Source organism: Rhinoraja longicauda, chromosome 41 (assembly GCF_053455715.1).
Source record: "Rhinoraja longicauda isolate Sanriku21f chromosome 41, sRhiLon1.1, whole genome shotgun sequence".
NCBI classification, from domain to species: Eukaryota; Metazoa; Chordata; class Chondrichthyes; order Rajiformes; family Arhynchobatidae; genus Rhinoraja; species Rhinoraja longicauda.
The window spans coordinates 8,177,207-8,200,802 of record NC_135993.1 but is presented as its reverse complement, the minus strand read 5'-3'; the positions used below and the strand labels follow the sequence as shown (position 1 = coordinate 8,200,802).

Below are 23,596 nucleotides of genomic sequence, written 5' to 3'. Positions count from 1 at the left end.
GAGGCCGGTCGAAGAGGAGAGGGAACCGGCGTCAAGGTCAGCTGTGGGTAGCTCCCCCAGGGAACAAAGGTGGATGGGCAAGGAGAGGGACATCGGTTGTTGGTGAACCAAGAGAAGGCGTTGGCTGGAGGCCCCACAGCAGTCTGAACCGAGCACCTCATAACAACTGGAGAATGGATTTGGAAAATGGTGCCTCTTGCATGCAGGCTCAGTGGACTATTTTTGTACAACTGCTAATCAGAGGTGGTATGGTGATACTCTACTGGGGCTGCTTGTATGAATTTTCACTGTAAAATTGCACTTTGCACATGTGACAATAAAGCCCCATTCAACCGTTATCTTGCAAATGGACTAAGGAAGGTATTGACATCCGAAATAGTAAACCTCTTCCAGCTGTTTATGAAGAAAGGAAATCGTAAATCAGGATGAAATGGTTTAAGGAATCCCACATGTGGCTAATTTCACCCTTTTCTCAGCTCATTTATTGACAATCACTAGCCTAAAGTGCTGTTTTTGCAGATTCAAATGGAAATACACTAAGGAATAAGCAGTAAAAAATGAGTAGAGATTTTCCAAACTGGACAGATATTGCGCTTGTAAAGTTGCAGGCAATGTTATTCTGCCGTGCAATAAGTGGGTTTTATGGGTTCTTGCGCTCCATTGTCTTTTATAGTTCCTTCACTTCAAATATATTAATTTTCTTTTTGTTTAAATACTTGGGTGTAATGCTGTAGCTGTTCCTCTGTGCATACTAGAAATCTGTTTACCTTGGCTTCATGGCACGTGGACCACTCTAGTAACTCTGGTCTATCCATTGCTTTTGCCAAACGTTGAAAGGAACAAAACATGGCAGCCTTGCACAATCGACTGGCACTGTCGATTCCGTTCTTAAAAGGGGAACTAAAGTAGTAAAGTTATAGAGAAACAATTTAAAGCTAAACCCACTTGGAAATTAGAAACAGCCATCCTATATTGCTCAGTGATCACAGTATTCTTATCAAGCACTGAGTTGTTTTTTAACAAATACAGAAATTAACTTTCTGAAATACAAACTCAATACAACATGCCTTTCATACAAACGTTAATATTAGAGGATTTGCCATTATGTAAGTTTCAGCAATTCTCCACATTAATTTTCTAAAATGTAGTTTGCGCAGATAGCTTTAAAGTAATCTGCATTTAATTACTGTGAAATTCAGTACATGTCACACATCTGTACAGATTTCCAACCCTGCACAACATACATTTTTAAACACATCATTATACAGTGCATTCAGAAAGTATTCAGACCCCTTCACCTTTTCCACATTTTGTTACTTTACAGCCTTATTTTAAAATGGATTCAATTCTTTTTTTTAAATCATCAATCTACACACAATACCCCATAATAAAAAAGCGAGAACAAGTGTTTGGAAATTTTTGCAAAGTGATTAATGTGGAAAAAGTGACGGGGTCCGAATACTTTCTGAATGTACTATAGGTGTCGTAAAGTAAACCATGGGAAAAGACCCCATCAAATCTGCCGTGTCTATCAAGCACCCATTTACATCAACCCTATATTTATTTAAATTCTCCCCACATTCCATTAAGTCTCCTGATTTTTCCATTTACTTGCATACCAAGATCAATTTACAGTGGATAATTAACATGCCGACACACATTTTTAGGATGGGAGGGGAAAACAGAAACCAGGAGAAATCTTGCATGGACAGAGCCCCTGCAAGTTCCATGCAGACAGCACTGGAGATGAGGATTGCAAATAGCAGCTGGCTCACAGTCCCAGCCACCTACGAGCTGTGCCAATCTGTTCATCTTTTTTTCTTGCGTTACTGTGTTGAAGATTAGGACATTATCATAAGGCACCCAGTTTATCTTTGGTTTAGCAATAATAATCCAGAAGAGACACCAAGTTGTCTTGAAGGTAGACACAAAATGCTGGAGTTACTCAGCGGGTCAGGCAGCATCTCTGGAGAGAAGGAATGGGTGACATTTCGGGTCGAGACCCGAAACGTCACCCATTCCTTCTCTCCCGACATGCTGCCTGACCCGCTGAGTTACTCCAGCATCTTGTGTCTACCTTCTATTTAAACCAGCATTTGCAGTTTTCTTTCCAACACGCCAGAGGGTGGCACAGCGGTAGAGTTACTGCCTTACAGCGCTTGCAGCGCCAGAGACTCGGGTCCGATCCCAACTATAGGTGCTGTTTGTACGGAGTTTATACATTCTCCCTGTGACTGTGGGTTTTCTAAGAGATTTTCGTTTTCCTCCCACTTTCCAAAAAAGTACAGGTTTGTAAGTTAATTAGCTTGTACAAGTGTAAACTTTTCCCTAGTGTTTGTAGGATAGAGTTAATGTGCGGGGATCGCTGGTCGGTGCGGTCTCGGTGGGCTGAAGGGCCTGTTTTCGTCCTGCATCTCCAAAAAAGTTAAGAGATCCTTTTTGATTACTAAACGAATCTAAAAATATGACAATCCACAGTAACACCATGTGATTTGATATGAGTGTTAAATGCAAAGAACTGGCATTTCTATCCCAATAACATAACAGTTAGAGATTGTAGATTTTAAGTTTAAATATTTACTTCAGAAAACAAAAATGGAACTGGTGTGCACTTACTCTTCCGTGATCTTTCCTGTTGCTCCATCTACTATTTCCACAGAGGTATCACCCCGACACCAGTTAATGCTCAGTGTTTTGTACAGAGCCTCTACTTCCCCTGGTTCTTCTCCATTGCAATGGGAGAAATGTGCCCTCACAGCTGTGAATGGGGAAGGGAGCTTCTCATTCAAACTCTCATCCACCCGTTGATTGATGGCTTTCGTGACGATAGTCATGGCGTGAAATTGGTCAGCTGAGTTGGAAATACAGAGAAGTATTCAAATTCAATTGATAGTCACTTTTTACAAATCCGGCATTCACACTGATAAGTTATTGAGCAGAATTGTCCGTACGGAGTTTGTACGTTCTCCCCGTGACCTGCGTGGGTTTTCTCCGAGATCTTCGGTTTCCTCCCACACTCCAAAGACTTACAGGTTTGTAGGTTAATTGGCTTTGCAAATGTAAAAATTGTCCCTAGTGGGTGTACGATAATGTTAATGTGCGGGGATCGCTGGTCAGCGCGGACCGGTGGGCCGAAGAGCCTGTTTCCATGCTGTATCTCCAAACTAAACTAAATTAGGCCATTCAGCCATCAAGTCAACTCCGCCATTCATTCATGGCTAATCCATCGTTCCCTCTCAACCCCATTCTCCTGCCTTTTCCCCATAATCCCTGACACCCTTACTAATCAAGAATTTGTCAACCCTCCGCCTTAAAAATATCCATTGACGGCCTCCACAGCCGGCAGTGGCAATGAATTCCACAGATTCGCCACCCTTTGACTGAAGAAATCCCTCCTCACCTCCTTTCTAAAGGCACGTCCTTTTATTCAGAGGCTATGGCGTCTGGTCCTAGACTCTCCCACTAGTGGAAACATCCTCTCCATCTTCACTCTAGCCAGATGTTTCACTATTCGGTAAGTTTTAATGAGGTCCCCCCTCACCCTTCTAAACTCCAGCGAGTAGAGGTCTGGTGGCAATGTTTAATTAGAAATTGCTTTTAGAACTAGAATGTACATGGACAGTACATTTGATAATCTGGCACCCATGGGATTTGGCTGGTGCTGAACCAGCCGGTTGACACTGGATTAATACACCAAGACTCATTCTTTTTAAATGTTACATAGTTGTGTAATAAATCTTCCAGTGAATCAGCTGAGTGGGAAGGGAGCATTGGAAGGGGCCCTCGTCACCCAAATAGTCAGATGGTGCATCTTTACTATATTTGAACTTTCAGATGACTTTGATAAGATGCCATGCAAAGCAATTAAACAAAATTAGAGACAAATAATGAACATTGATTAATGTCTGGGTCATTTCTGGGTTAAATGATGCCCATCTTAATAATAATAATAATAATATTTTATTTAGATAGCGCTTTTCATATACTCAAAGACGCTTTACAGAGATTTTGAGAACATAGGGGAAATGAATAAATAGATAAATAAGTAAATAAATAAATGAACAGAGAAAGGAGACAGAAGGTGAGGTGACCTTCAGTGGTTGAAGGCAGTACTGAACAGGTGAGACTTCAGCGATGTTTTGAATGTGGTGAGTGTGGGGGAGTCTCTAACGGTTTGGGGTAGTGAGTTCCATAGGGTGGGAGCAGCGATGGAGAAAGCCCTGTCCACCCAGGATCTGAGTTTAGTCCGGATGTGGGGGGATAGGAGATTGGCAGCGGCAGAGCGGAGGGTGCAGGTGGGAGTGTGCCTGTGGAGGAGGTCGGTCAGGTAGGATGGGGCCAGGTTATGGAGGGCTTTGTAGGTTATGAGGAGGATTTTGTACTGGATTCTCTGGGGGATGGGGAGCCAGTGGAGTTTATAAAGGACGGGGGTGATATGGTCACGGATCGAGGTGTGTGTGAGTAGACGGGCAGCGGAGTTTTGAATGTATTGAAGTTTATTGATGATTTTTGAGGGTGCGCCATAGAGGAGGCTGTTGCAGTAGTCCAGACGGGAGGTGATGAAGGCGTGGATGAGGGTTTCTGCAGCTGTGGAGGAGAGGGATGGACGGAGACGGGCAATGTTTTTGAGGTGGAAGAAGGCTGTCTTTGTGATGTGTTTGATGTGTTTGTCGAAGGAGAGGGTTTGATCAAGGATGATTCCAAGATTCCGGATGTGAGGTGAGGTGGATACTGGGAGACCATCAATGTTGAGGATGAAGTTTTGGGTGGATTTGGTGAGCATTTTTGGACCAATGATAATGATTTCAGATTTGTTGCAATTGAGTTTGAGGAAGTTTGATTGAAGCCAAGATTTTATTTCAGTAATGCAGTTTGTCAGTGTAGAGTGTGTGGTGGAGGAGATTGACTTGGTGGAGATGAGGAGCTGGATATCATCGGCGAAGCAGTGGAAGTTGAGACCATGACGGCGGATTAATTGACCAAGGGGGAACAGGTAGAGGATGAAGAGGAGGGGGCCAAGGACTGAGCCTTGGGGGACACCTTGGGGGAGGGGAGCGGTGGGGGATTTACAGTTGTTAATGGAGATGAACTGGTGTCTGTCAGAGAGGTAAGATTTGAACCAGGATAGGGCTGTGCCGGTGATGTTAAGGGAGGTTTCAAGTCGGGTGAGGAGAATGGAGTGATTTATGGTGTCAAAGGCGGCGCTGAGGTCAAGTAGGATGAGGATGTTGAGGTTGCCAGCGTCGGAGGAGAGGAGAATGTCGTTTGTGATTTTGAGGAGCGCAGTTTGCACGGTGGCGCAGCGGTAGAGTTGCTGTCTTACAGCAAATGCAGTGCCGGAGACTCAGGTTCGATCCTGACTACGGGTGCTGTCTGTACGGAGTTTGTACGTTCTCCCCGTGACCTGCTTGGGTTTTCTCCGAGATCTTCAGTTTCCTCCCACACTCCAAAGACGTGCAGGTTTGTAGGTTAATTGGCTGGGCAAAATGTAAAAATTGTCCCTAGTGGGTGTAGGATAGTGTTAGTGTGCGGGGATCGCTCGGCGATGCGGACCCGGTGGGCCGAAGGGCCTGTTTCTGTGCTGTATCTCTACAAAAAAATCTTGGGACATTGCAAGGATTGGGTGTTCAGTCTACATTAATGACTTGCGGAGGAGGGGTGGGGGGTAAGAGAATCGGCACCATATCTACCCATATATTTGGCCACCATATCTGAGGAAGGATGTGCTGGTCCTGGAGAGGATTCAGAGGAGGTTTACAAGAATGATCCCAGGAATGAGTGGGTTAACACAAGAGGAGCGTTTGACGACACTGGGCCTCGACTCGCTGGAGTTTAGATGAGGGTGGACCTCATTGAAACGTACCGAATATTTAAAGTCTTGGAAAGAGTGGATCAGGAAAGGATGTTTCCACTAATGGGAGAGTCTACGACTAGAGGCCATAGCCTAATAATTAAAGGATGTTCCATTAGGAAGGAGATGAGGAGGGATTTCTTTAGTCAACATGTGGTGAATCTGTGGAATTCTTTGCCACAGAAGGCTGTGGAGGCCAAGTCCATGGATATATTTTTAAGGCAGAGCTAGATAGATTTTTCATTAATACAGGTGTCAGGGTTATGGGGAGAAGGCAGGAGAATGGGGTTAGGAGGGAGAAATAGATCAGCCATGATTGAATGGCAGAGTAGATGATGGGCCGAATGGCCTAATTCTGCTCTTGTCACATGATTTTCTGACAGGACGGAACCAGTTGTAATGTTTTCAAGTGAGCTGATCATCTCAAGTTGGGTGGCAGTGCAGGTTGTGAGGGACCCGGGTTGGTCATGGGGATATAGCAAAGCTAAGTGAATGGGTGAGGACTGAAATATAATATGGAACGGTGTAAATTCATAATTTTTGATAGAAAATAGAAAACTGTTTTTTAGATAGTGAGAGATTGAAATAAACCTGTGTCTCCTTCAATGGAAATCGCTGAAAGTTGTCATGCAGGTATAGCAAGTAATAAGGAAAACAAATAGAAGATTGCCCTTTATTTGAAGAGGTTTTGAATACAAAAGAAAAATGATCTTATCACAATGTGGTTAGGTTCTGGGAGAGTCTGCACCTGGCATATTGTGTACATATCTGGTCTCCCTATCAAAGGAAGGATATTCTTGTGTAGGAAGGAACTGTAGATGCTGGTTTAAATGCAGGAAAAATGTTCCCAATGTTGGGGGAGTCCAGAAACAGGGGCCACAGTCTAAGAATAAAGGGGAGGCCATTTAAAACTGAGGTGAAAAAAAATGTTTTCACCCAGAGTGTTGTGAATTTGTGGAATTCTCTTCCATAGGGCAGTGGAAGCCAAATCACTGGATGAAATTAAAAGAGCGTTAGATAGAACTCTAGGGGCTAGTGGAATCAAGGGATATGGGGAGAAGGCAGGCATGGGTTAGATTGTGGATGATCAGCCATGATTACAATGAATGGCGGTGCTGGCTCGAAGGGCCAAATGGCCTCCTCCTGCACCTATTTTCTATGTTTTCTAAATCGAAGACAGACACAAAATGCAGTGAGAGAAGTGCCACAAAGGTTCACCGGATTGATTCCTGGCATTGGAAGGTGATGTGTAGGAAGGAGCTGCAGATGCTGGTTTAAACCAAAGATTTCCACAAAATGCTGGAGTAACTCAGCGTGACAGGCAGCATCTCTGGAGAGAAGGAATGGGTGACGTTTCGGGTCAAGACCCTTCTTCAGCAGTCTGAAGAAGGATCTCGACCCGAAACGTCCCTCAATGGAAGGTGGTGGATGTGCTTGAAGCGAGATTTTTTAGATTTAGAGATACAGCGCGGAAACAGGCCATTCGGCCCACCGAGACAATTTTTACATTTACCCAGTCAATTAACCTACATACCTGTACGTCTTTGGAGTGTGGGAGGAAACCGAAGATCTTGGAGAAAACTCACGGGGAGAACGTACAAACTCCGTACAGACGGCGCCCGTAGTCAGGATCGAACCTGAGTCTCCGGCGCTGCATCCGCTGTAAGGCAGCAACTCTACCGCTGCGCCACCGGTGATACAGATTGGGCACAAACTCTGACAACTTTAGAAGAATGAGAGGTAATCTCAACGAAATACATAAAATGATTGTGGAACTTGTCAGGCTGGATGCAGGAAGCATCTTTATCCCCACCGGGGGTATCTCGAACCTGGAATCACGGTCTCAAAATAAGGGCATCAGCCATTTAGGACGGAGGTGAAAGAAAGCTTGTCAGTCAGTGGTGAATTCTCTACCCATAAGGACTCTGGAAATTAAGATATTGATAGATTTGTGGATATTAGGAGAATCAAGACCCATGGGGCGGGTGCAGGGAAGTAAAGCGGAAGTTCAAGATCATCCATGATCTTACTGAAGGGTGAAGCGAGCACCAGGAGGGACACGATCAGCTCCAGTTTCTATTTGTCACGTTCTTGCACTAAAAACTCAAAAAGAGGGAACTTCATCTTTTTAGTAGAGTTTAGAGATACAGTGTCCTTCGGCCCACTGGGTCCACGCCGACCAGCGATCCCCGTACACTAGTCCTACCATACATACAGGGGACCATTTACAGAAAACATACTTTTGGACATAGTTAAACATTTCCCCTCCCCAACTATCAAAGACCACTTCTGCAGATGAACGCTGCTGTACTTACAAAGGACAATACTGGTTATATATAAAGGTTTGATGAAGTGGCTGAGGAGGGCACCTTGGACTCCGAGCACCATCCATCTGCTCAGCTTATCGCTGGCCGACATGCAGCAGACATGGGTCGAGGTCACACTTGGGCGACAGTTTGCTGCTGGCATGATAGAGCCTTTTGAATGAATGTGAAGTCTCATCTCAGGATTCCGGTATGGCACAGAGTCCCTGCGAACATTATTCAATGACGTAAATTCAAAGCAGGGTAACATAGATCTGACAAGATGATAATACGATTACTTATCAAGACTATAAACTTTATCCCTGGTGCAACTCATGCACTTTATCCCTGGTGCAACTCATGCACTTTGTCCCTGGTGCAACTCATGCACTTTATCCCTGGTGCAACTCATGCACTTTATCCCTGGTGCAACTCATGCACTTTATCCCTGGTGCAACTCATGCACTTTGTCCCTGGTGCAACTCATGCACTTTATCCCTGGTGCAACTCATGCACTTTGTCCCTGGTGCAACTCATGCACTTTGTCCCTGGTGCAACTCATGCACTTTATCCCTGGTGCAACTCATGCACTTTGTCCCTGGTGCAACTCATGCACTTTATCCCTGGTGCAACTCATGCACTTTGTCCCTGGTGCAACTCATGCACTTTATCCCTGGTGCAACTCATGCACTTTATCCCTGGTGCAACTCATGCACTTTGTCCCTGGTGCAACTCATGCACTTTATCCCTGGTGCAACTCATGCACTTTATCCCTGGTGCAACTCATGCACTTTGTTTCCAAAGGGAATTGGGCCAACGAGGGAAGACTGGACTTTATTGCCTTCCATCACAGTGAGGAATGTGGGGAAATCCGCTGTGGTGGGTGATTATGTTGACTTTTATTCACAAAATGCTGGAGTAACTCAGCAGGTCAGGCAGCATCTCAGGAGAGAAGGAATGGGTGATGTTTCGAGTCGAGACCCTTCTTCAGACTGATCACGTTTCGGGTCGAGACCCTTCTTCAGACTGATGTTGACTTTTATGTGGTTGTGTGTCTTGTTGCTTTTTTTTAGTATGGCTGTGTGGCAATTCGATTATCACTGTACCTTAATTGGTACACGTGACAATAAACGACCTTTGAAACCAAATTATATCTCAACATTCTTGGTTCATTGTTCACATTTGTGATTAGTGATAAATGAACATCTACATCTGCTATTCAAACTGACTCAATTAACCAGAGCATTAAGCATCTGTAGTAGAATTGTAAGAGCATTACTTTAAAGCACTTACATAAGAACGCTCTGAGCAGCCCCTTTTGGCACACTGCTGAGATAGAGATGGAGAAATATATTGTGCTTTAGGGAGAGGAAATCATCTTCTGAAGACTTGCAGAAGATGCACTTTTCTAAATGCACAGGATCATTGCTGCAGAATAGGAGGAGCTGTTTAAACAAATATCTGCAAAATGAAAAAGCACCGTCACAATGCTGCCTCACAACAATTACAAATCCTTCATCCAAAAATAAATAGCACAGGAAATCCAAAACAAAATCTTGGAAATAATACATTTTGATGAAATGTAACAGATCTGAAAGGTTAACCACTTCTGTCTCCATATGCTACCTGACCCAGAGTATATTTAACGATGATTTTAGAGCTTTTTCATTAAACCTCCACAATAATAAAAGTTGGTCTTGAAAAGGAAATCAAACTTCAGACTGATGCATTGAGTTGTGAAAGTAAGATTTATGGAGCAGACATATGCCAAATTTGATCCCCGATTTGTGCTTTTGTTGATATTCAAAAAGCTCAATGCTGGGAAAGTTCAGTTTAGAGATACAGTGTGGAAATAGACCCTTCGGCCCATCGGGTCCGTACCGACCAGCGATCCCTGTACATCAACACTATCCTACACACACTAGGGACAATTTACATATACCAAGCCAATTATCCTACAAACTTGTACGTCTTTGGAGTGTAGGAGGAAACAGACGATCTCGGAGAAAACCCACGCAGTCACGGGGAGATCGTACAAATTCTGTACAAAAAGCATCGATAGTCGGTATCGAACTCGGGTCTCCAACGCTGAAAGGCAGCAACTCCACCGCTGAGCCACCGTGCTGCCCGAAGTGGCAGAAAAAAAAAGCCCAAAGTTTTAGTCCTGATGACTACCCTATGACCTTTGTAGAAATTATATGTGCCTGTCATTTACAGGAGGACTAGTGGCAGATGGGACTAGCGTAGATGGGGCATCTTGGATGGCATGAGCAAACAGGCCTGGTTCTGTTCTGTATAACTTCTATGACCTGGCGTGCAGCGTAGGTTTACTAGGTTAATTCCCGGAATGGCGGGACTGTCATATGTTGAAAGACTGGAGCGACTAGGCTTGTATACACTGGAATTTAGAAGGATGAGAGGAGATCTTATCGAAACGTATAAGATTATTAAGGGGTTGGACACGTTAGAGGCAGGAAACATGTTCCCAATGTTGGGGGAGTCCAGAACAAGGGGCCACAGTTTAAAAATAAGGGGTAGGCCATTTAGAACTGAGATGAGGAAAAACTTTTTCAGTCTCAGAGTTGTGAATCTGTGGAATTCTCTGCCTCAGAAGGCAGTGGAGGCCAATTCTCTGAATGCATTCAAGAGAGAGCTAGACAGAGCTCTTGAAGATAGGGGGTATGGGGAGAAGGCAGGAACGGGGTACTGATTGAGAATGATCAGCCATGATCACATTGAATGGCGGTGCTGGCTCGAAGGGTCGAATGTCCTCCTCCTGCACCTATTGTCTATTGTAATATCTAAACAAAACGAAGATGTGAATATATGGGGACAATGAATAGGCAAAAGGCTTAAAAGTCACTGAATGAGTGAAAGGCACAAGGTTAAATACTCTGGAACTGTCCTTGTGCTACCAGCCAGCATTGATAGTACAGCAATTGCAAGCAGGTTGTTGGCAAGTTTAGTTTATTACAAAGTGTTTGTGCCCATCTATTTAGTAGAAGATCGTCAAATTTCATTACTTGCATTTCATGCAGTTAGCGTGGAAAGTTAAAAGCCCATGACTCAAGTTCAGAAAACGAACAAATCCATAAGACGTCTTATCCATCCAACATTTAGAAACATAGAAAATAGGTGCAGGAGGAGGTCATTCGGCCCTTCGAGCCAGCACCGCCATTCATTGTGATCATGGCTGATCATCCACAATCAGTAACCCGAGCCTGCCTTCTCCCCATATCCCTTGATTCCGCTAGCCCCTAGAGCTCTATCTAACTCTGTTTTAAATTCATCCAGTGAATTGGCTTCTACTGCCTTCTGTGGCAAATTCACAATTCTCTGGGTGAACGTAGCCACATCAAACGCTCTGAAAAAAATCAAAGACGTACACTAAAGATATTAGATATAATGCTGAATCCTATAATGGAGGGCACTAAACCTGTGTAGATTTATAGGAATGGTTAGTACAGGACTAATTCCAAAAGGGCAGCACAGTGACACAGAGGTAGAGTTACTACCTTACAGCACCAGAGATCCGGGTTCGATCCCGACTACGGCTGCTGTCTGTATATTTCCCACATGGGATTTCTCCGGGTGCTCTGGCTTCCTCCCACACTGCAAAGACGTACAGATTTGTTGGTTAATTGGCTTCTATAAATTGTCCCTCGTGTGTAGGATAGCGCTGGCAGGGTGATCGATGGTCGGCATTGACCCGGTGGGCCGAAGGGCCTGTTTCCACGATGTATCTCTAATGTCTAAAAGCCTAGACTATTCGACCACGCAGCTGAGGAATTTAAATTCAGTGTATTAAATAATCTGGAATTGTCAAAGAGATGCTGGTCTCACTAATAGAAACCACTAATCCAAGGGATCAGAAAAAAACCCATTAGAGAAAAATTCATCATCTACTGTCGCCTACATAGAACTTCAGACTGATCGTGCAGATGACTCTTAATTTAGCAAGCCATTCAATTCTTTTAAAATTTAGGTTGGTCAAGAAATGCTCTATTGGCCTTGCTAAGCACCCACACCCCATAAATGAATAAACATATTCCTTTTTTGTCCCGCCCCCTCCCCTGAATCAATCTGAAGAAGGATCTCGACCCGAAACGTCTCCCGGGTGGCTGCATGACCTGCTGAGTTACTCCAGCATTGTGTGTCTAGCTTCGAATTTAACCAGCATTTGCAGTTCTTTTTCTAAACATATTCTATGTTGCTTATTGATGCATTTCTCATCGTCAATCCTAAATTTGCGTTTCGCTAGCTTGAAACTTTGTTACAAAAGGGACACAAACATGAATAGTTGATGTTTCGGGTTAGGACCCCTTTTTCAGACTGTTTGTAGGGGGGGTGGGAAGAAAGCTGGGAAAGGGGAGAGGCAGGACAAAGGGTGGAGAGCAGCAGGAATCAGAGGGGGGGGCACTGAGAGAGTGTCTTGGAGAACTCCCAGAGAGAGGCGAACTTCTTCAAAGTACGCTTAGCTTGAGGAGATTTTGCAGTTGGAACAGTCAAAATGTAGAAACAGAACTGCAGATGCAGGTTACCACACAAACGGACTCAAAGTGCTGGAGTAACTTAGCATAAGAAAATAACTGCAGATGCTGGTACAAATCGAAGGTATTTAGTCACAAAATGCTGGAGTAACTCAGCAGGTCAGGCAGCATCTCAGGAGAGAAGGAATGGGTGACGTTTCGGGTCGAGACCCTTCTTCAGACCCTCGACCCGAAACGTCACCCATTCCTTCTCTCCTGAGATGCTGCCTGACCTGCTGAGTTACTCCAGCATTTTGTGAATAAATACCTTCGGAGTAACTTAGCAAGTCAGGCAGCATCTCTGGAAAACATGGATACGTGACGTTTTGGGTCACTTGGTTTTGAATTAATCTTTTTTACATATTTCAATTTCACATGTTAATGAACCTGTTCCAACCAAGCCCATTAAATTTCTCCAATCTTCCCTCAATTCCATTCCAAGGGATCAGACTCGCCTCTTTGCAATGTCTCCAGGATGCAAATCTTTTCTTTGTCTATCCGCATATGGATGAACTACTTGCAAATATTCCATATAGTGGAACACCGAGTATATTAAAGACAGGTGATGGAGATCTCATGGCTTCATTTACATGCATTTAAACAAACTTTCCGCGTCATTACCTTTGCAATGCTCTTCTTGCAATCACCGCAGCGTGACTGTCATGGAGCAAGCGGCCATCAAAACACATCCAACCACTGTAGCAAGCATCTCCTGTTCCTAAAGCAACAACTTCATACTGTTCACCAGTCTCGCCATTGCAATCTTCTGTCACTGCCGAGCCAAAATCAACGGCAGTAAAGAACATCATTCTGAAGTTAAGATTGAAATATTCTTGCTGAAGCAGAAATAAATATTCTGCATTGATTGAACAGTATAGAATGCTTGAGACCACTTCATACGGACACTAAAAATTAAAGCTATTCCTTTCCATGCATATGGAAACTTTATACTTTAGATAAAGACAGACACAAAATGTTGGAGTGAATCAGCGGGACAGGCAGCATCTCTGGAGAGAAGGAATGGGTGACGTTTTGTCGAGACCCTTCTTCATACTTTAGTTAATGCGTTGCACTGTTGAATGCGTGTGTGTGTGTGTGTGTATGAATGTGTACACACACACATATATATACGTACACATAAAAAGCAGACAAGAATAGTGCAATAATAATCGAAGTAGTTCAGAGCTTATTTGGAGGTTGGAGTGTTTAATAGCCGAATGGTTGTAGGGAAGAAGCTGTTCCTGAACCTGGATGTTTAGTTTTCAGGCTCCTGTACCTTCTTCCCGATTCCCAAAGAGAAATTTAGCTTTTTCCATGATCTTTACTTAGTTAAAAGAAAAAAATGAATTCCTCTTTTTACCTCTCCCCCCAAAGTCATACAGATTATCGATATTTATGCTTCTCAAAACTTTAAGTTACCTGAACAGAGCTTGATGTAATAATATGAGGGAGCATTGTGGGAGCCAAGATCATTTGGACAAAATGGCCAGTTTCTGCACACAATTTCTGTTTATTCAATTTTGGGGATCTGAGTGTCACTGGCCAAATTGGTATTTAAAATCAGCGCTTAAAATTTCCTTCAGGGAGTGGCGAGCCATTCTCTTGAAGTTACTTCCACTGTGATGTAGGGCAGTGAGTTCCCGAATTCACAGGACCCAGCAATGATAAAATATGTAAATGCTAGTTTAAACCGAAGATAGACACAAAAAGCTGGAGTAACTCAGCGGGTCAAACAGCATCTCTGGAAAAAAAGGACCAGGTGACGTTTTGGGTCGAGAAATATGATTTATTTCTATGTGAGAAAACTGTGCAACTTGGAGGGGAATCTGGTGATGTTCACCAGCACTGCCATAGATCTGGGAGGTGATATCACAGTCGCCAAAGCAAATACTTGGCCAGGGAACAAATGTTCAGGATGACATTTGTCTGAAGAAGGGTCTTCTCTCCTGAGATGCTGCCTGACCTGCTGAATTACTCCAGCATTTTGTGAATAAATATTCAGGATGACAGATGGGTTGCCAACATGCAGGCTGCTTTGTCCTAGATGAAGTAGAGTTATTGCATTACCAGAGCTGCACTCATTCAAACAGAGTTTTCCATCTTGCTCCTACCTTTGGGGATTTTAATGCTTTGCTGGCACACCTAATTCTGTAAAAGGCGACATTTTGGGTTGGGACCCTTTGTAGTTGTGTTTCTCCCTCGCTGCAGAAGATGCCTAAATTCCCAGTATTTACTGTCTCCTTCCCACAACAGATGTTAAATTTAATGACAGATTGTTTAAAACAAAAAAGTGAGAGAGAAGAACAAATCTTATTTTATGCTCGCGAACTTCAGATTTCCATCATAATCAAGTGCCACACACTCTTACCTCTCTCTACGATGAAGGCAGCCAGGGTCCCTTTGGAGCTTTTGCATTTTGGAAGATGTTCCACGAGCATATTTAACATGCAAGTGCTAATTGCTGCACAACGGATAGGATGAATGACCAGATTTTCTGAAATAAATCAAAAGGGATGGCACTCCAATATCAGATTTAGTAAGAAGAGAAATTACAAACTTTAAGAAATTATTTCATTTAAATATTTTGGAATTCCCACGAAGTTATTACTCCTCATCTTCCCATGTCATCTCGCAGGCCAAAAGGAAAATATACAGCTGCAAGAGGATGTCAATTAGAGTTTAGAGACACAGCGCAGAAACAGGCCCACCGGGTCCGCGCCGCCCAGCGATCCCCGCACACTAACACTATCCTACACCCACTAGGGACAATTTTTACATTTTCCCAGCCAATTAACCTACATACCTGTACGTCTTTGGAGTGTGGGAGGAAACCGAAGATCTCGGAGAAAACCCACGCAGGTCACGGGGAGAACGTACAAACTCCGTACAGACGGCACCCGTAGTCAGGATCGAACCTGAGTCTCCGGCGCTGCATTCGCTGTAAGGCAGCAACTCTACCGCTGCGCCATCGTGCCGCCCTTAACTCTTCACAAGTACCACATTCAGAATAGAGGCTGCATTTTCACCTTTGGTCAGAAACTCTAATTAAGGCTCACTTCAGAGACTTGAGCAACTAATCTAGACTCTAGTTTGTGGTGGCACAGCGGACAGTGGATTGGCTGGGATACAATTTTTTGGGTCGATAATTTAAAATCAAGCAAATGCAATAGACCTCACAACATGACATTAAGCAGATTCACCCCAGCACGCTGGCCAACGAAAAACTAACGTTTTTTTTCTCTTTCTCATTTTTAATAACCAGAATCATTGTTTTCTCCTTTCAGAGGAGATGCCCGATCTGCTGATTCTTCACAGCAATTTCTGTTTTTATTTCAGATTTCCAGCATTTACAGTTTTTTTGATTTTTTAACACAAGCCGAGTAGGAAGTGTTGACACATTTGAACTGCAGAATGTGGGAACACACTTGCTGCTTAGTAACCAATAAATAAAAGGAATGTGTTTATTTCGATGGAAGACAAGGAGAATGTGTGGAGAATATATGGAATGTGTGAGAATGTGCAAGGCATGATTAGTAAGTTTGCAAATGACACTAAAGTAGGTGGTATCATAGACAGTGAAGGTGGTTATCGAAAATGACAGCAGGATCTGAATCAGCTGGGCAAGTGGGCTGAACAATGGCGAGTGCAGTTCAATGCAGATAAGTGTGATGTTGTGGCGCGTCGAAAAGCCCGAAATAAAGGCGAGGAGCCAGGTATTTCGGGAGGGATTTATTTTGTGGTGTTCTCTAGACCAGTCGAGTCTGCCAGGGAGAGATTGCGCCTAAAATCCCGTCCTTTATCCCCGTAGCTAAGGGCCGCTCCCATTCCCGTGCCGAGGGGTTCGGTAGTGGTTTGGCCCGACCCTTGGGAGCCGCCACAGGACCCCCCCCCACACCCCAGAACCAGAGGCACGAAATGCACTGGCGTTCGTACAACCCGACCGGACCACGTACGAAAATCGGCCGACAGAGGGGCTGGCCGGGAGGCACAGGGACAGGTGGAGGGGGCTGCAAAGAGGGCCGAGGCTGGGCAACCCGCACCGGTTGGTCGATGTCCAAATGCGCCGGCTTTAAGCGGTCAATTGACACGGCCTCCAGTCGGCCCCCCATGCCCAAGACAAACGCCACAATGTGTTACATTTGAGAAGTCAAATCAGGGCAAGGCCTTCACTGTGAATGGTAGAGCCCTGGGAAGTATTGTAACACAAAAGGATCCAGTAGTACAGGTGCACAGTTAGTATAAGAAAATAACTGCAGATGCTGGTACAAATCGAAGGTATTTATTCACAAAATGCTGGAGTAACTCAGCAGGTCAGGCAGCATCTCGGGAGAGAAGGAATGGGTTCCCATTCCTTCTCTCCCGAGATGCTGCCTGACCTGCTGAGTTACTCCAGCATTTTGTGAATAAATACCTTCGACAGGTGCACAGTTTCCTGAAAGTGGCATCACAGATGGATAGGGTGATAAAGGTTGCTCTTGGTACATTAGCACTCATCAGTCATGGTATTGAGAAAAGATGTTGGGACATTGTGCTACAGTTGTACAAGATGTTGGTGAGGCAGCATTTGGAGTATTATATTCAGTTTTGGTCACTCCTCTATAGGAAGGATATTATTAAGCTGGAAAGAGTGCAGATAAGATTTATAAGGATGTTGTCAGAATTCAAGGGCCCGAGTTATAGGGAGAGATTGGACAAGCTAGGACTTTATTCCTTAGACCGCGGAGGCTAAGGGTGATCTTATAGTAGTGTATAAAATCATGAGGGAATTGATAGGGTGAATGCAGAGTCTTTTAACCAGGGTAAGGGAATCAAGAACCAGATAACACAAGTTTAAGGTGAGAGGGAAAATATTTAATAGGAACCTGTTGAATAACTTTCTCATTTCTTCCCCATGTTTCCACCTGCCACCATCCCTCCCTTCTTTGGTTCTACTCGTCTTTTCTTATCAAATTCCATAATCTGCAGTCCTTTGTGGTAATTTTGCATCCTCTGTCACCATCTCCCCCTCTCCTACCTGGCTCTATTGCCAATTAACCCCCTTCTCACCTGAATCACCCATTATTTGCCAGCTCCTCACTCATCCACCCCCCTCACCCCTATACTGGTTATCTCCCCTTTATGCTCAGACCAGATACAGGGCCTCAACCCAAAAAAATCCTTTGCCTTCAGAGATGCTGCCTGACCTGCTGCATTGGCAAGCATGATGTTGTGGGAATCACAGAGACATGGCTACAAGAGGACCAGGGCTGGGAACTGAATATTCACAACGTATAGAAAAGACAGACAGGTGGGCAAAGGGGGTGGTGTCGCTCTGTTGGTAAGGAATGATATTCACTCCCTTGCAAAGAGTGAAATAGAATCAGGAGACGTAGAATCAGTATGGATAGAAATGAGGAATTGTAAGGGTAAAAATACCTTAATGGGAGTTATCTATAGGCCCCCAAACAGTAGCCTCGACATAGGGTGCATGTTGAATCAAGAGCTAAAATTGGCATGTCGCAAATGTAATGCTACAGTGGTTATGGGAGATTTCAACATGCAGGTAGACTGGGAAAATCAGGTTGGTAATGGACCCCAGGAAAGAGAGCTTGTGGAGTGCCTCCGAGATGCATTCTTAGAACAGCTTGTACTGGAGCCTACCAGGGAGAAGGCAATTGTTGTGTAATGACCTACTCCTGCACCTATTTATTCACAAAATGCTGGAGTAACTCAGCAGGTCAGGCAGCATCTCAGGAGAGAAGGAATGGGTGACGTTTCAGGTCGAGACACTTCTTCAGTCTGAAGAAGGGTTTCAACCCGAAACGTTGCCCATTCCTTCTCTCCTTGAGATGCTGCCTGACCTGCTGAGTTACTCCAGCATTTTGTGAATAAATACCGTTGATTTGTACCAGCATCTGCAGTTATTTTCTTATACTCCTGCACCTATTGTCTATTGTTCCAGCTTTTTGTTCTGCTCTGGGTTATAGCATCTGCAGTCTCTTGTGCCTGACAAAACACTGCGATGGATGAAATGCTCTAATATCTATTTAATGCTGACAATGCTGTCTACAATGCCACTGTATGTTTCTTTTTTTTCCTAGTCAGATGTGCAGCACTTTGGTCAACGTGGGTTGTTTTTAAATGTGCTATACAAATAAATTGACTTGACTTGACTTGACTACTAATACCAGTATTTTTTTTTAGAATTTTCTACCCAGGAGGCCCGTAGAGAGTCTTTACCCAGTGCATTCAAGACAGCGATTGATAAGTTTTAGACAATAAAGTAACTAAGGGATATGAGATTAGTGCAGGGAAGTGGCACTGAGGTAACAAAGAAATCCGTCATTATCATGTGAATAGTGAAGTTGGTTGGATGGCGTACACCTGCTTATATTTATTTTGTTCCATTGTGCATTAACTTTGTGTAGACAGCTAAAATGAATTGACATAAACAAATGTGTGCCAGGTTGGACTGACTGATCTGCATGAGATGAAATCTTACTAAATGCAAATGTTCTTATAGGAAATAAGAGCATGTTTAGATTCAGTGTTTTTAAAAAATCCAACAAATCTGTGAAGAGACACGAGAGGTGCAGAACGAATAGGAGTCTCTCCGGGGCAGCTGGTGAAGTACCACTGCTCAATGTTCTTTCACTTACCCCGTGAGGTGGGGAGGGAGGTGAGCACCGAGGGGCTCGTGCTAAAATAAGATTTAAGAATGGCACACTTGGTAGAGCTGCTGCCTCACAGCGCCAGAGACCATGATTTCACCCTGAACTCCGGCGCTATCTATGTGGAGTCTCCACTTTCTCCCTGTGACCACATGGGATTCCTCTGGCTCCTCTGGTCCCATCTCCACCTTCTCCCTGTGACCACGTGGGCTTCCTCTGGCTCCTCTGGTCCCATCTCCACCTTCTCCCTGTGACCACGTGGGCTTCCTCTGGTCCCCTCTCCACTTCTCCCTGTGACCACGTGGGTTTCCTCTGGTCCCCTCTCCACCTTCTCCCTGTGACCACGTGGGCTTCCTCTGGCTCCTCTGGTCCCCTCTCCACTTCTCCCTGTGACCACGTGGGTTTCCTCTGGTCCCATCTCCACCTTCTCCCTGTGACCACGTGGGCTTCCTCTGGTCCCCTCTCGCATTTCAAAGATTTGCATAGAAAGGAACTGCAGATGCTGGTTTAAACCGAAGATAGACACAAAATGTTGGAGTAACTCAGCGGGACAGGCAACATCTCTGGAGAGAAGGAATGGGTGACGTTTCGGGTCAAGACCCTTCTTCAGACTTCAGGTTTGTAGGTTATTTGGCCTCTGCAAATTACCTCAAATGAGAAGGGAATGGATGCAAAAGTGGGATCATGTAGATCTAGTGTGAATGGGTCAGTTGGCGTGGACTTGATGGGCCTGTTTCTATTCTGCACCTCTACATTAAATCTCTCTTATCTAACACATCTACTAATCTAAGCCCCACCCAGTTCCTTGCATTAAAGGTTATTTTATATGCACAGCAGTTTCCTTGCTAACGAGGGAATTTACCAGTACTAGAAGAAAGACACAAAAAGCTGGAGTAACTCAGCGGGCCAGGCAGCATCTCTGGAGAGAAGGAATGGATGACGTTTCGGGTCGAGAGCAGTACTAGGCTGCACTTTGCCTGGGCAACACCTTGCCTTTGTAGTGGAACTTTTTATTACAGAACCATCATACATACAAACAGCCATTGAGAGGGTAGAGACCCCTCTGCCATTGAGAGGGTAGAGACCCACTAAGAAGAATCTTAGAAGCCAGAAGCCTTATTTGACTATTATTTCTCTAATCTTTGAGAGACCCTCTATACTATTAAAACTCAGATCTTGTATATGTATGTATTTTTTGGGGGTTTGACCTGATATATAGGTAACAGCGATTGCGGCAAAACGGCGAACCGTAGCGTGACGGTTTTCGCACCGCCTCAATCGCCAATCTCGCGTTTGGTCGGCCGTGATATTTTCATTTCATTTGGTCGCGTATTTTTTAAGTTACAGAGGTTTTAAAGCGCTGCCCCCCCCCTTTTCAGGGGGGCGCTGCGGTGCGGATTTAGTCTTCAGCCTGTGAGGTCACAATGCCCCTGTGAGATGAGCTCGAGCTGACCCCCCTTCCCCCCCCCGCGGTATTCAGCGTGTGACGTCACAATGGACAAGCAGCTGCTATTGGGTGTCTACTCTTTACAGACGTTTTAAATTCACATTTTTTTATTTCTAACCTTTTTTTTCAAGGTCTTCAGCTTGTGTGAGATGGGTGCTACATTGTTGCGAAGAGCACTTACATATCGCCGTGAGAAGCACTTAGTAACCGCGAATGTTTCAAAAAAAGCACTAATTGTTTTAAAGTAGTGTTTTTTGTTATTGCAAGTCACTTAACATACACAGATCAGCATGGGGCCCCTATGCTCGTGGGCCACCGGGGCAAGTGTTTCCAAAAAAGACTTAGAGTGCGTCTGGGGGAGAGAGAGAATGGGGGGGTCTGAGAATGGGGACTGGGGAGGGGGACAACAGGGGTCGTTGCGGAGGGGGCTTGGTGGTGGGGGAAAGAGGGGTACTGGGAAAAGGGGAGGTCCCCCTTCCCCCCTCAACCCCTTCCTCCCCCCTCCTTCCCACCTCCATCCCCACTCCCTCCCCAACTCCCTCCCTCACCCCTCCCCCCTAACTCCCCCCCTCCCTCCCTCCCCTACTCCATCCCCCCCTCCCTCCACCCATCCCTCTCCCCCTCCTTCCACCCTCCCTCCCCCCCCTCCCGGTTACAATGGAAACCCTACGAGGACGGGCCCAACGGGGAAAGAGGGGTACTGGGAAAAGGGGAGGTCCCCCTCCCTCCCCCCTGCCACCGCCACCCAGAGGTGTTTACATTTATTTTAACTCGTATTTGGTTTGCCACATAATTTGGCAATGATCTCCCATAGCTTAAAAATGATTCCTTGAGTGTCCTTACCAGTTGGGACATGTGGCCTTCTCACAGATGATACTCTGGATCCTGCACGTGACTTTGCAACCTCTGGAGTTTGTCCTGGTGGAATTAAAAAAAGATAAATTAATGCAGGTCTGACATTGGGGAGTCATTTTAAAGCTACAGAAGGCTCTCTGCTATCAACACAGCACGGTGGCGCAGCGGTAGAGTTGCTGCCTTACAGCGAATGCAGCGCCGGAGACTCAGGTTCGATCCTGGCTACGGGCGCCGTCTGTACGGAGTTTGTACGTTCTCCCCGTGACCTGCGTGGGTTTTCTCTGAGATCTTCGGTTTCTTCCCACACTCCAAAGACGTACGGGTATGTAGGTTAATTGGCTGGGCAAATGTAAAAAAAATTGTCCCTAGTGTGTGTAGAATAGTGTTAATGTGCGGGGATCGCTGGGCGGCGCGGACCCGGTGGGCCGAAGGGCCTGTTTCCGCGCTGTATCTCTAAGTCTAAATCTAAACAGAGCGTTCATTAGTGCTCAGTTACCAAGTATCATTCATACTGCAACACGTCAATAGGTGAAATGTTGTGTAAAAGGGCAGGCCGTGGATAGCCATTGATCTAACAATGTTAGCTTTCTATCCACAGATGCTCTCTGATCTAGAATTTAGTTTTGGAGTTTTAGTTTTAGAGATATAGCTTGGGAAATAGGCCCTTCGGCCCACTGAGTCTGTGCCAACCAGCGATCAACCAATACACTAACACTATCCTACACACCAGGGACAGTTTTACAATTTACAGAATCCAATTAACCTTACAAACCCATACGTCTTTGGAATGTGGGAGGAAACCGGAGTACCCGGAGGATACCCACTCAGTCACAGGAAGAACGTACAAACTCCACACACTGATAGCACCCGAGGTCAGGATTGAACCTGGGTCTCTAGCGCTGTGACGCATCAATTCGACCACTGCGCCATCTTCTTTAGCAGCGCTGCAACTATTAACGTTTGTAATTACTTTTTTGAGTAAGATTAAGAGAGCCGTTGAATGCCAACTTTGCTGCTTCCTAAGAATAAAATTAAGAACACTAGAAATGGAACAATGTTTCACATGGTATGTTTGGCGTTTGGTTTTTTTCCAGCCACAATTTAAGCAAAGTAGCTCCTTTAAATTATGCAGTTAAATTATTGGCTATTTGAACAGCAGCATTACCATCATGTTCCAGTTGGTTGCACTGTTGGGTCATTCCAAAACTTGTTTGTCCACAGGAATTGTGCTGCTGCATACTTTCAAATTTGAACATTTCTTTCAAAATTTGACAAGGGCATGATATTTCTCCAGGAAAAAAAAAGAAGTACTTTCAATAAGTCAAAGCAGAGAACCAGGCATGTCTGCGTTTATATTTTCAGTTCGTTCAAGGATATTGAGGTGGAACGGCACGGTGGCGCAGCGGTAGAGTTGCTGCCTTACAGCGAATGCAGTGCCGGAGACTCGGGTTCGATCCTGACTACGGGCGCCGTCTGTACGGAGTTTGTGCGTTCTCCCCGTGACCTGCGTGGGTTTTCTCCGAGATCTTCGGTTTCCTCCCACACTCCAAAGACGTACAGGTACATAGGTTAATTGACTGGGTAATATGTTTTTTAAAAAAAGTTGTCCCTAGTGTGTGTAGGATAGTGTTAATGTGCGGGGATCGCTGGGCGGCGCGGACTCGGTGGGCCGAAGGGCCTGTTTCCGCGCTGTATCTCTAAATCTAAAAAAATCTTTAAAACATTTATGGGGTAACAAAATAAGCAGATTTTGAAGCAGAAGGGCCTGTTTCCGCGCTGTATCTCTAAATCTAAAAAATAAAAATAAATCTATTTGCCAGCTCCTCACTCATCCATCCCCTCAACCCTTTATACTGGTTATCTCCCCTTTATGCTCAGACCGGATACAGGGCAGCAGAATTTATGTAACGCCCTCCAGGCGCTGTAGCCAGTGCAATGTGCTGTTGTCAAGGGCCTTGAGG

The 23,596-nt window shown here is 44.8% G+C and overlaps 1 protein-coding gene across 1 annotated transcript in view; it reads right to left on the bottom strand.

The window, feature by feature from the left end:
- Positions 1-23,596, bottom strand: part of LOC144611738 (adenosine deaminase domain-containing protein 1-like) — a 39,916-nt gene that overhangs the window by 1,957 nt on the left and 14,363 nt on the right. Inside the window, exons 4-10 of the mRNA XM_078430971.1 lie at positions 21,624-21,698; positions 15,052-15,177; positions 13,305-13,455; positions 9,448-9,615; positions 8,167-8,381; positions 2,617-2,851; positions 768-900 (exon numbers count right to left, since the gene is read on the bottom strand). Coding sequence (XP_078287097.1) covers positions 768-900; positions 2,617-2,851; positions 8,167-8,381; positions 9,448-9,615; positions 13,305-13,455; positions 15,052-15,177; positions 21,624-21,698 — 1,103 coding nt within the window. The remainder of the gene's footprint in view (positions 1-767; positions 901-2,616; positions 2,852-8,166; positions 8,382-9,447; positions 9,616-13,304; positions 13,456-15,051; positions 15,178-21,623; positions 21,699-23,596) is intronic.